The sequence below is a fragment of the Solanum lycopersicum genome, chromosome 3 (genome assembly GCF_036512215.1).
Source record: "Solanum lycopersicum chromosome 3, SLM_r2.1".
Lineage (NCBI taxonomy): Eukaryota > Viridiplantae > Streptophyta > Magnoliopsida > Solanales > Solanaceae > Solanum > Solanum lycopersicum.
The window spans coordinates 66,032,277-66,044,504 of NC_090802.1; the positions used below are offsets into that span (position 1 = coordinate 66,032,277).

Consider the following 12,228-nt stretch of genomic DNA (forward strand, 5'->3'; position numbering starts at 1 on the left):
AGTATGTTTCCATATGCTCAAAAGGAAAGCAAGTTTCTGAGGAGAATTATTGCAGAGAAGCCAAAGACGGACGAGGAAAATGATGATCCTAGAGGCTTTATACAATAGTATAATAAAGCAAGTAGATATATTTCAGTAGCACAATCTTATCAAGAATTACGAGGCTGTCAACATGAATTTATCATGTCTGATGGCCAGCTCAAACATGGGAAGAGTCCTCTAGCAGTGAGAACAACTCTGGAAACTTATCAAGGACTAGAGTTGTGAAGACTTTAACCCCCGTAATGTATTCTGAGTAGTCAAACATGGGAAGGATTGATGCTTCAAAATGTTGAAATTCTTTCTAAGATCATCCCATCTCCTAATATCAGTTCAAATGATCCATATTGCTATTTTAGATCGATTAGGATTTACACTTGGTGATTGATTCATATAATCAAATATAACTGGCGCATGTATAACTGATTCTTCATGATCATATAGTAAAAATGATGCAAAATTCATTTCATCACAACCATTTTCTACTAAACTTAAAGACGTATATGTCTTTCATTTCTGGTGTGATCTTTTCAATTAACAATCAAAAAGCCTTGTGCAAAATTTAGTTGTGTGACTGTAGAAAGACTGAGGAAATGAGAGTTGATTTGGGAATTTTCCGATGAATGTTCTTTATTGATGCATATATATGTATTTATACAAGTGTGTAAATACATATATACAACGAGAACTTTGTCTTTGTTTGAATCGCATCATCATCTTCACTAGATACTGTAAATCCAACAGTGACAGATGGTGAGTGAAAGCAATGTAGATTTGAGAAATCAACGTTTCCCTACTGCAACTTGTATGGATTCAGGTCCAACCTTCCAAGTAATTCCTTATAATTTGGCTCCAAGATCTGTCACTAGCTCTTGGTGCCAAGAAGTTCAAAAAGCAAACTGCATAGGTTTTGACATTTATCAACTGCATAGGCTTGTATTTGTGCATTATGCAACTTTGACTTATCGCATAACAAGCCATGTTATTTCAGATTCTTGCGCATGGACCCTAGATTTTTGTATTTGACATTATGTTCTCATGCCACACTCTTTTATTTATAAAACCTTGTTACCAGTTCAGCAGAAACCACAAGTATCAATAATGGATTTTATCATCCTTCTCATCGCCATCCTTGCTCTTTCTAGCACACCAATTACCATTATATCCGGATCTGTGACAAACCATACATATTCAACTACAAACTCTTACACCAACGTTGCTCTTTCTGCACGAAAAGTTGTATTTCCTCCTCCCAGACAGCTAGGAAAAGATAATTCTGATGACGATGACTTGATCTGCAAAACTTGCAAGAGATTATCAGAACACCGTACATGTTGTTTCAACTACTTTTGTGTTGATTTGTTCACCAACAGGTTCAACTGTGGCTCCTGTGGCCTCGTCTGTATCGTTGGAACAAGATGCTGCGGTGGGATCTGTGTGGACATCAAGAAAGACAACGGAAATTGTGGCAAGTGTAACAATGTATGCTCTCCTGGTCAGAACTGCTCATTTGGCCTTTGTGTCAGTGCCTAATTTAATGTATTTCTCTATCTGTACCAATAACCAATTCCCCTATCCCCTGGGTGAAATGTTACATCTTGTTCAAGTTTTTTAGTTAGATAACTAATTTTCAAGTTTTCTAGTTGCTTACATCTATATGAGAGATCTTTAAATAAAGATAATAGCATGATCAAAATCTTAAATCTCATATATTTGACAAAACATATCCGAAAACCATGTACAATCTAACAACAACAAAAATAAAGAGAAGGAAATTAAAAGGCAAACTGAAATGCTCTATATCAGACTCATTATAGAAAATCTTCAAAGCTTATTATAGATATAAATGAAGAAATTGTAAATAAGAATAGAAGCTATCGCGATAATAATTTGTTGCCCAATTGAAATGGTCTTCTCTTGTTCATGTTCATGCTTAGTAGAGTTATCTTCGACGATCTTAGGAGGAGAAATTAGTAAAGCCATGGATACACAATCCTCTGTTTTACCTTGATAAACAGCCCTTCCTATCACATGCTTGTATTGTCCACCACTCCATCTCTAAAACAATTCAACTCATGAAAATAAAAACATAAATCTTAAAGACTTCAAGTGACATATTACAAATCCACGAAAGAATGATTGTTATCATTACTTTTTTCCATTTTTTTAAATCTAAAATGATGGTAGAACAAAGTGGTTACTTAAGGGGCCCTTATGATGTTTGTAAAATACGAAAAGAAAGACACTACTAAAAGTAAAAGGCCTAAAGTTAAACACAATGATGGCCATCATAATGGATCATTTTATTAGTTTTTAATCTCAATGGATCGTGGCAACAAATTCATTCTGGTTAAAAAGATATATATATGTATATATATACACTCATAGACGTTAAAATTTATTACCTGTAAGAGATCTCCGATGGTGACAATAAGTGAATCTTTACCAGGCTGAAAAGAGACCCAACCTTTCTTAGAATAAACATGAAACTCTGAGCATCCATTGCTAACATGCAAGCACAATGCATGAGGAAACTCAGATCCTCTTATCAACATTCGAATCACATCGTATTTCAAGGTGTTCATCATGTACTCTTCATCCCCTTTTAAACTTCCTTTATGCTTGTGTAAATAGCAGATGGAGGTTGCTGGCAAATCCCCATTTTCGTCATCGATATTTTCATTGATTAATTTTTTAGGAGTATTTTGCTGCAGGAATTGTAGGATTCTTCCAGATATGTCTTCCATGCCATCCAAAAGTTTTTCCATCTTTTCACTGTCATTGAAATTGAATAATTTTAATTGATTAACAAGGTGAATTATCACCTAATATGATTTAGAATATCTAACGTTGATTCAGTCATCATCATTTAGCACGCATGCGAAGCATGAAGAGCAATAATTATATAAAAGGAGAAAAAAATAACTAACAACGTGTTTGCAATAATTTCATAAGTTATGTTGCTAGTGACGGAGTCAAGATTTTCATCAAAGTAAACATGTTAATAATGTTGACAAATGAACAGTCAAATTAGATATGACTTATAGGCGAGCTTATATACACTTTCCCAACCAGCAACCAAATTTGATAAGAGTATAATTGAATCACATTAAATTGATCGAAACGCATGGATTAACCATTGAATCGAAACAATTATGGTCATGACTTATGAGCTTACAAGCCTTGGTATTTATTAGAGGTTTTGATCATTGAATCATAGAATTAACAAACATTACCGCTAAATATTTAATTTACAATTTCATATTATCAATCTTACTACAAAGGGCTGATTAATTAAGAACAAATTAAAAGAGGGGACAAAATTGATGAATTTAATTACCTGAAATTTGAAAATCCAAGAGGCCAAATTCCCTCCATTTCTTTGTTGAAATTTTGATCTCCTCTGCACCAAACAAACTCTTCACTCGTCTCTCTTTCTTCCTCTCCGTGAAATTCCTCAAATCCATATGCCTTTTCCGATGACCTTGTCAATTTTTCCTTTCTCTCCGGTGAAATCCCAAAGATTCCATCCCCGGCAGATAAAACTAACTTGATCAGATCCCCTGAAATTCCATGGTTAACAACCTCAAAGCATCCAATCGTCGCAACTGAATCCAGAATTTTCGCGATTGCGTCACTGTCCAAGGACGCTAATGACTGAAAATCGAGTTTCGACGGATTGTGAATTGATTTTTGCCTCGGGAATACTCGATCAGGTAGCACGAGGTCTGGTACTCTTAACGAATTTTGCAGAAATTCCGTGAGGACTTCATCGTTCCTAACGCAGGATCGGCGTCCTGAGGCGATCGGAGATGGCGGCGGTGCACGGAAATCGATGAAGGAACTATCCGGCATTGTTTCCGGCGAAACTGCCATGTGTTTTAGAATCTAAACAGATTGGTTATATTGACGAAAATACTAGTAGAATTATAAAAGAGGAAAAAAAAAAAAGAGGAGGAAGCAGCAATGATGAGAATGTTCGAAAAGTCGTATACAATTGGAGAATCGGCATGTCCCTTCGCTTTTAATATGCTCTGCTTTTTCACATATTAGCTCTGCTTTACAGGTATGATACTTTCTCTTCTTCCTTAACACTACTATTGCCTTTTGCTAATTTTCTTCATAATGGGCTGTTAATTAACTGGACTGACTTTAACGATAACTACTACAAAATAATCTCATAATCGAAATGCAAGATGCATTATATAGTTGTTATAGTAACATGAATAATAAGAACTACGACTACAAGCATACAAGAATAAGCAATCCAATCCTCTACAATGTCCCATCTCATGTCTAATCACGTCTTTTCAATACTTGTGCGTCTTAAACTATTTTGACAAAATTTCTAATGGATCAATTCAAATTACATGTCAGATTAGGTCAATAATCAATCTAAATTTAAGCAGATAAATGGGCTTAATTTGTCATCCCTAGACACTAGGTGTTCTTGTAACATCACTCTGAGTTGTGTTTTGAATCTCTTAAGTCCAGTAAGGAATGGCCCAAATAAAAACCCTAGACTTCCAAAATTCTCAAACACCATTCCAAAAGATGAAAATCCTATCATCAAAATCATAATTACTCCGAAATGTTCGATTTGATTGATACATTATGAATTTCACTTTTAATGTCATAAATTTTGTAGGTTTACATTATGGATTTTTTAAAACAATGACTTTTATAAATCTTTTCTTATATTTGGAAGGGCCCGTTAACCATAAGCCCTCTTTGAGTCCATAGACAGCTCTCTTATTGATTTTCATAGATATCCACTTGTAGGAATGTTGGTCGAAGTACTATTAACATCCTGTCTTTTTCTTTTTCTTCTTTGCATAGACCACAAAAATAAAAATTCAAAACAGATAATAACTTTCAAAATGTCTGGTCTCATTTTTAAGAAAAAAATTTGAAAAATACCTTGAAAGTTGACGAAAATTAAGTTTCATCTTCAAATTATAGACAATTGCAAAATATCTCTACACTTGATTAACTAAACTTATATACACCCTGATCTGCCACATCATATAATAAGTAGTCTCAAACTCTTGTGTTGCGTGTGACTGTTAATAAAAAGCTAAAAAAAATGTTGAAAACACTTCTAAACTTAACGAGAACTTAGGATTGTATTTCACTCATGTTGTGAAATCAAAGTTGTATTTAAGTTCAGTTAGTTTAAGACTATCAACACAGTTCGAGGATAAAACTAATAATGAACACCTAGTTTTGAAGTGTTTTTAATATTTTTCTCACTAATAACAGTATGTGCAAATTAAAATTAGATGTTTGATCATGTTTTATTGTAAAATTTGAAGAAAAAAAATAATCTTTGGCCATGAATACAAATCGAAGTAATTAATTCAACTTGTCGTGAGTAATTTCGAGCGTAAAAAATAACATGAATAAGTTTGTTGAAATAGTTGAAGAATCTTTTTCCTGGATTTGATACCACAGTTAACATCAATTACACACTTGACTCCCATAGGAAAAATGAATTATTTTCAATTGTTTAAAACTGGTATTACATCATACATGAAATCAACTCATTATTTGGTGTCGGCTACCTCAATATTCAAAGTAGCCACCTTGTTTTCACAATTTATATATATTTTTCATTTCCACTTGCATGGAATCATTGAATTATGCATATGTCACATTTTATACATGGTTTCCCTTTCACTTGTATAAATTAACTAAGTTGCTCCTATTTATATAAAAAAAAAAATATGAGTACAATTTTCAATAGTGTAGTGATAAAATTGTTTCACCTTTAATCAGAAATCTCTGATTTAAATTTGAAAAAATTGTGCGTCATTCTGAATAATTGCAAAAAATTAAAAATTACGTAATAATGTAAGAATGGTGACGTTATGTTCCCAAAAATATTTGAGTTTTTTTAAAAAAAAAAAAAAAGTGAATGATGTGATTTTAGTTTTTGAAGCGTGTCTCTCTGGGGACCAAATAATAATAATAGTAATAAAGGATAAGAAAGGATACGTGACGTATCTGGTTTAATGGGCCAAAAGTAGACATCAAACGAGAGCCCAATGGCCCACAACTATCTCTTGGAGTCCTGCAATAATTATCGTTGTAGGTAAACAAAAAGTCAAAATAATCTCAACCAACTTGATGCCTCAATCCTCTAAGCATATCCACCAACTTCTCCCAACCTTTGAAAACTTTTTTTTTATTATTTTTCCGTCCAATGTTTGAACCTAAGAATTTTTCTATATACACGGCTCGAATTTAAGATCTTTGATTAAGTGAATAACAACTTCATTCACGTCATCACAGTGTATCATTTGGTTGTAACTTATGAAAACGTTGATTGAACGTTAGTAGATTCCTTCCTCCGTTGCAATTTATATACTCTTTTCGTTTAAAAAAGAATGACTCAGTTTTCTTTTTTAGTATGTTTCAAAAAGAATGAATATGTTCCTTTTTTGGCAACACTTTGACTTTTCCGTAAGATTAAAGGACATTTTGGTACATTTGATATAACTTTAATTTAAAACCACAAAATTAAAAAGTTTTCTTTATTTTTTTAAACTCCGTTCCATGTCCAACTAGGTTTTTTGAAACTGAAGGAGTAGCATTATTTAATAAGATAAATATATAATTTATAATAATAAAAGATTCAAACTTAGTTTAGATTGTGAATTTCTTAATATTAATATCTCTCACTTTGATTTTTGTGCCCAATTATAGACATTTAAACTAATTGAAACGAGAATACTAAATATTTTTTATTTTCTAAAACAATAAACCCTACAATGCTCAACGAATCATAGGGTTTCGTCGTAGGGACCCCTTTGACTAATTAGAGTGTGTTCGGTATTGAAACAAACGTATTTTTAGATATTGATTTGTTAATTGTTTTTTCATCGTTTGGTAAGCAAAAGTTACAGTTCTAAAATATTTAGATATAATTTAGACAAATATTACGAAAGATAGAGTGTCAAAACGATAGAAGAGGTAGGAAATTACGAATGTGAGGATGAAAATAGGATGCGTTAAAGGGTGAGAGTACACATCACTTACGAAATTTCATATTTTAAAATAACTTACTTGCCTAGAAAAAATATTATTCAAACAACATAAAAAAAGATTGAAAAAAATCTCGAAAAGGAACACACCCTTAGTCACAGACGTTGTAACAGAAACAAAACAAGTTGTGACTTTGTAAGGAAAAATGAGAAAAAAAAAACTAAGACCAAAAGGCCAACAATAACTATAGGACAACAATATAAGTAAAATCAGTTTTGCAGTTGAAAAATTTAACGAAGTCATAGCTTTCAACATTTTCATTAATCCTGAAAATTACAGTACTCTTAGAAATTAGAGTAATGCTTACTCTATAATGACGAAGCTATACCTAATTCAGAACAATCATTACTAACAATTGACATCTTTTTCCAAAAAAATAAGCTATTTAAATAAGCAAAATTTATACATATATATCCAATCTCTTTAATTTCTTCAATGAGTGAATATTCTGACTCCACGATCGAACGGAAAAATTATATTTATTTTTTGCTAAGAGATGTAAAGGTTTGAAAAAACGTAATGATATCTTTTGAGACAGAGAGGCAGGTATCTAACAGCACACTTTTGGCAATAATTCAACCAACAAAAATCCAAATTAATCTATAGATTGGGTCCTCATTAATGAGATGGTTAAGTGTCAAAGTTCACAGTATTTGTATAAACACTTAAAACAAAAAAAGATGATTAAAAAAAACAAACTTACCTACCTTTGACAGAGACTTGGAAAATATAGTTGAAAGGGTCTTCGTATTTATGCCTTTTCACACTAATTTTTATATTATTATATGATTTAGTAGGTGAACAATATTTTTCTAATTAAATCATATACTTATGTGGTTATCGTACCTTATCCAACTTCGTACACCTTAATTACTTGACAATGTAGAGTTATCGACCATACATTTGTCCCTTAGCTTGTTTTATTGTTTTTTCACAACTATAAGAGGAAATATATCATCGCAATTCACATCAAATAAAAATATTATTAAAAAAATAGATAATTTTATAAAATATTAAATATTTTAAATGTTAAACAACATTTTAATATATATATAAGGTTGAAAATATACGAGCAAATATTAGAATAAGTCTAAGGCCTCATTTGTTTTTATTAAAATTAAGAGGTCTGAATTTGAATATTAAGATTTGCATTAAAATTTCAGTGTTTTGATCTGAATACACATCTGAATATTAAGATGTGGTTTCTAAATATGAACACTAAATAATAATGTTGTTTGTTTTCAATATTTGAATGTGCAAGTGAACTTAAACATTATATTAATAAAATATTATAAAAAATTTCATTTTAACAAAATATATCTCTTTTGATTAAAAAAATTTGAAAAGTTTTAATAATCATGATTTGGAATACTATTTTTTCATTCAAAAACCTTGATCAACAATAATACACCAAAAATATTATTGCAACCAATGTTTTTGGCACGCGTCAATACAAGAATATTATTAATATATAAAAAAAAAAGTTGAAAGAATTTACGAAAACTTACCAATTCAAAAGGAAAAAAATGGTGCTTGATTGAGAAAAGGAAGAAAAAAGTTTTTAGTTATGAAATAGAAAGGCACGCCCAAAGCAGAGAAGCGATGATTTATTATTTGATAACTTATCAAATGAGTTTGAATGTTATTAAGAGTCTCCTACAGATCTAGACTTCTTCAGACTCATTAAGAGATTTTTTAAAAAATTAAACAAATGAACTTATAATGGGCTGAATCTGAATGATTCAAATTTCAATCTAAAAATCAAATGTACTTAATAAGTTAAATCTAAATGATTAAGATTCAGACATCCATTAAGTGGAAACAAACTGGGGCTAAGTATTTAATAAATGTTTGTTCATTTACAAACCTGTTCAAAGAAAGAGAAGGTGAAGTTACGTAATTTGTCTTCTTTTATTTCTTTTATTCTTGGAAATTAAAGTGGATTTAGTAAAAATTTCTCAAGTTGGCGACATAGAAACTATTTGAGATTTTGTCAAACAAAATATTCATGACTAATTCAGGGAAAATATAACAAAATAAAATAATTTTCCAACATAGTAGTTAATATACTCTCCTATTTTAATCCTACATTCCTTTTAAATAGGTGTCCTACTAAAAATGGGAGTGATTAAGAACATTCAAGGACCTAATAATAGAACTATTATTAAGAGGATTGTATAGAGTACAAAATGGGAATTAATATATCTAACACTTTGTTTGTTTATGAAATTCGGTAAGCTTTTGAAAATTTATCTTCAAAATCTTTCAAAAAAAAAATTAGTCCGAATTAAATCTTTTTAGTAAAGTTTCACTTTTTTAACTTTAATATATTTCAAGTTTCAACAAAATCTATTACTAAACGCTATCTGTGACACATTTTTATCTTTAATATATTTGAAAAAGAAAATAAGATATCTTTTCATATGTAAATTTAATTTTAAAATTCTTATTTAATCTTTTTAAAAAATAATTTTAAACCAATAACTCGTTTTAAATTTCGTGTAGTACGTCACATAAAATTGAAACATGTGATGTTAACAATCCAGTATGTTTCTGTAGCAATAAAATAATGACATTAATAAAAAAAAATATTTATCAGATATAAAAAATATTATTATTTTATGGAAAAGTAGTAAGAATGATTTAATATTGGAAAATACAAAGCATACCTAAATCATGCCAGCTACTTACTTATATGGTTAATTGTATTTTCCCCATTTTGACTATTTCTCTAGAGTAAGTGTGAACAAATTGATATCTTGCAAATAATAATTAATTAAACAAAAGAGAGAATTTTGCATTTTTCTCATGATAGTCAAAGTTAACTTACTTTTTTGTGGTTGAATTAAAGTTCAAACAACATATAATTAATATGATAATTGGAAAACTTTGAATAAAAAATTATAATAGCATCATACATTATTTGGCTAAGTAGATATTTAGATCCTGACGAAATTGATATTATTAATTCCTTTTTTTTTTCAAAGGAAAAGAAAGAATATCAAAACTCGAATTTAATACACCTTCATGGGATCTACAAAAATTGTTGCAGGCTTTGGCCATAAGAGGAATGTAAATATTTAATAATGAGTTAAGTGATCTGTATTATTTGTTTGAATCGTATGTACACGTAACTTTTTATTAACAAATGATCCGCTCAAATGTTATTTCGATTTAAACGAATTTGATTAGATTAAAAAAGTATGGAGTGATATATACTAAATGGACTGGACGGCAAGGCTGGTCTATGAAAATTTGGTGCCAAAAAAGGTTATGGGATTTTAGATCTTTCTGTATATTATTAATTAGTCAGAATATTATCTTCTAGAATGTATTAATAAATCATAAATTAATGAAATGATTTTTTAATTTCCTTATTTGGATGCATTAAGACCAAAACTCCAAAAGTAGGTAATTTGACTCAATCTTTTAATTTAGTTAGTTATATATTTATTAGAATTTCGACGCTACACATTTTATTATATTTATTGTTTGTTATTTAAAATGTTTTGTTACGTTTATGATGTTTTTTTCCTATGATTCGTTATTATTCTCTAAATTATTTTTTTAAGTCGAAAATTTTAATTTTATTGAAAACAATCTCTCTCCGATATATCTCCAAGACAAAAATAATGTTTCTATACATTCAATCTTCATTTAACCCTAATTACAATTTAATATATTACTATGTTTTATTTGTGGGAAAAGGGTCTGATATACCCCTCAACTTTGTCATTTAGAGTTGATATAACCCTTGTTATGAAAGTAATTCATATATACCCTTACTTGTAAACAAATGGGTCACATATACCCTTTTCCTCTAACGGAAATTAAAAAATAATAATTATAATCTAAATTTTTGTCATTTTTTTCTAAAAAATATAATCCTATATTAGTAAATTTAATCCTCGTCAAACATATTTTTTTTGACTTTTTTTTATTTCAATGACTAATTTATAATTATTATTTTGATAATCAAATTTATTTATGTTTCACTAATATTCTTGTAAAACTTATTGTAGATGATCAAATTTTTTCTTCGAATACGAAATTAAATTACAATACACACAAAAAAATAGTTTAATTTTTTATTCTTTAAACTAAGGAATGAAAGAAAAAATAAAATAAGAATCAGAAATTCAATAATTATAATAAAAGAAGTCAAAAAATAATTTATGTATGAAAAAAATTAGAATATACCTTGAACTTTGATTAAAGAATCATATATACCCCTAAATATTTTTTTTAAAAAAAATTAGAAGTAATAAATATAAATTTAAAACTAATTTTTAACTTCCGTTAAGAGTGAAGGGTATATGTGAGCCATTTTGTAACGGCAGGGGTATATGTGAGCCGTTTGTATAACAATAAGGACATATATGAGCCACTTTTATAACGAGGGTATATCAACTCCAAATGACAAAGTTGAATGGTATATCAGACCATTTTCCCTTTATTTATTCATGGTACTGTTTCGGTGTCTCCATTGGTTATGATAGCTCTTTCCTTTTATCCACCCAAACTTTGTATTATAATTAATAATTCTCTCTCATGATGAATTAATATAACAAAAAATTTCTATAAATTATTAATTTATCAAACTTAAGATTCGTAGTTTGCATGTCATCATATGGTGGTTGTCGAAGGAGAATCCAGTTGCAAAATTAATGCAACGTGAATATAATATATATAGTTTTATGTATGTTACGTTGTATTTAATAAATTCAATTGATAACCACCAGGGAGGAGACTTGCCAATTTCTCATTAGAAGCAAGCGATAATAATTTCGATTAATATTATCGATTATCAGAAATGTTTATACAAATTAAATGAAGTCCCTTTGATTATTACTGAAATAAATTATTTATGTATTAATAAAGATATATATATATAATTCACTTTCATAGACAAAATTAATTAAAGATATATCTAATCATTTTACCAATCATCAATAGATGCAGGGTGTTTTCATATGTTTTGGTCGTTTGAATAGTTAAGACAAAATTTTTAACTTTTTAAGAGAGGTAAAATATTATTTTTTAAAATAATTTTTTAAAGTTATTAAATTATTTAAAATAGTAAATGAAAATTGTTCAATAAAAAATTATAAATTTTTACATGTTTACGAATTGGCTTCTAAA

At 29.2% G+C, this 12,228-nt stretch overlaps 2 protein-coding genes across 3 annotated transcripts; one reads left to right on the forward strand and one right to left on the reverse strand.

Annotated features, from left to right (window-relative positions):
* Nucleotides 1-1,140: 1,140 nt before the first annotated feature.
* Stig1 (protein STIG1) lies at nt 1,141-1,572 on the forward strand. Its single transcript, NM_001247513.1, has one exon. The coding sequence runs from the start codon at nt 1,141-1,143 to the stop codon at nt 1,570-1,572; it is 432 nt and encodes a 143-aa protein (NP_001234442.1).
* A 154-nt stretch (nt 1,573-1,726) lies between these two features.
* Nucleotides 1,727-5,947, reverse strand: LOC101256366 (flavonol synthase/flavanone 3-hydroxylase). Of its 2 annotated transcripts, none has more exons than XM_004235599.5 (3): nt 3,380-5,947; nt 2,445-2,814; nt 1,727-2,097 (listed from the first exon to the last, which is right to left on the reverse strand). In XM_004235599.5, the coding sequence occupies exons 1-3, from the start codon at nt 3,913-3,915 to the stop codon at nt 1,864-1,866; spliced, it is 1,140 nt and encodes a 379-aa protein (XP_004235647.1). In that variant the 5' UTR covers nt 3,916-5,947; the 3' UTR covers nt 1,727-1,863. The 2 variants fall into 2 exon arrangements, with proteins under 2 accessions (XP_004235647.1, XP_010318530.1); XM_010320228.4 differs by having other exon boundaries at nt 1,727-2,111.
* Between the last annotated feature and the right edge of the window lie 6,281 nt (nt 5,948-12,228).

Excerpts from the sequence above, each read along its gene's own strand:
- Stig1 (NM_001247513.1), top strand. The coding sequence starts at position 1,141 with ATGGATTTTATCATCCTTCTCATCGCCATCCTTGCTCTTTCTAGCACA.
- LOC101256366 (XM_004235599.5), bottom strand. The coding sequence starts at position 3,915 with ATGGCAGTTTCGCCGGAAACAATGCCGGATAGTTCCTTCATCGATTTC. Across the intron at positions 2,815-3,379 it reads CTTGGATTTTCAAATTTCAG|TGAAAAGATGGAAAAACTTT; the intron begins GTAATTAAATTC and ends TTTCAATGACAG. Across the intron at positions 2,098-2,444 it reads CCATCGGAGATCTCTTACAG|AGATGGAGTGGTGGACAATA; the intron begins GTAATAAATTTT and ends GAATTGTTTTAG.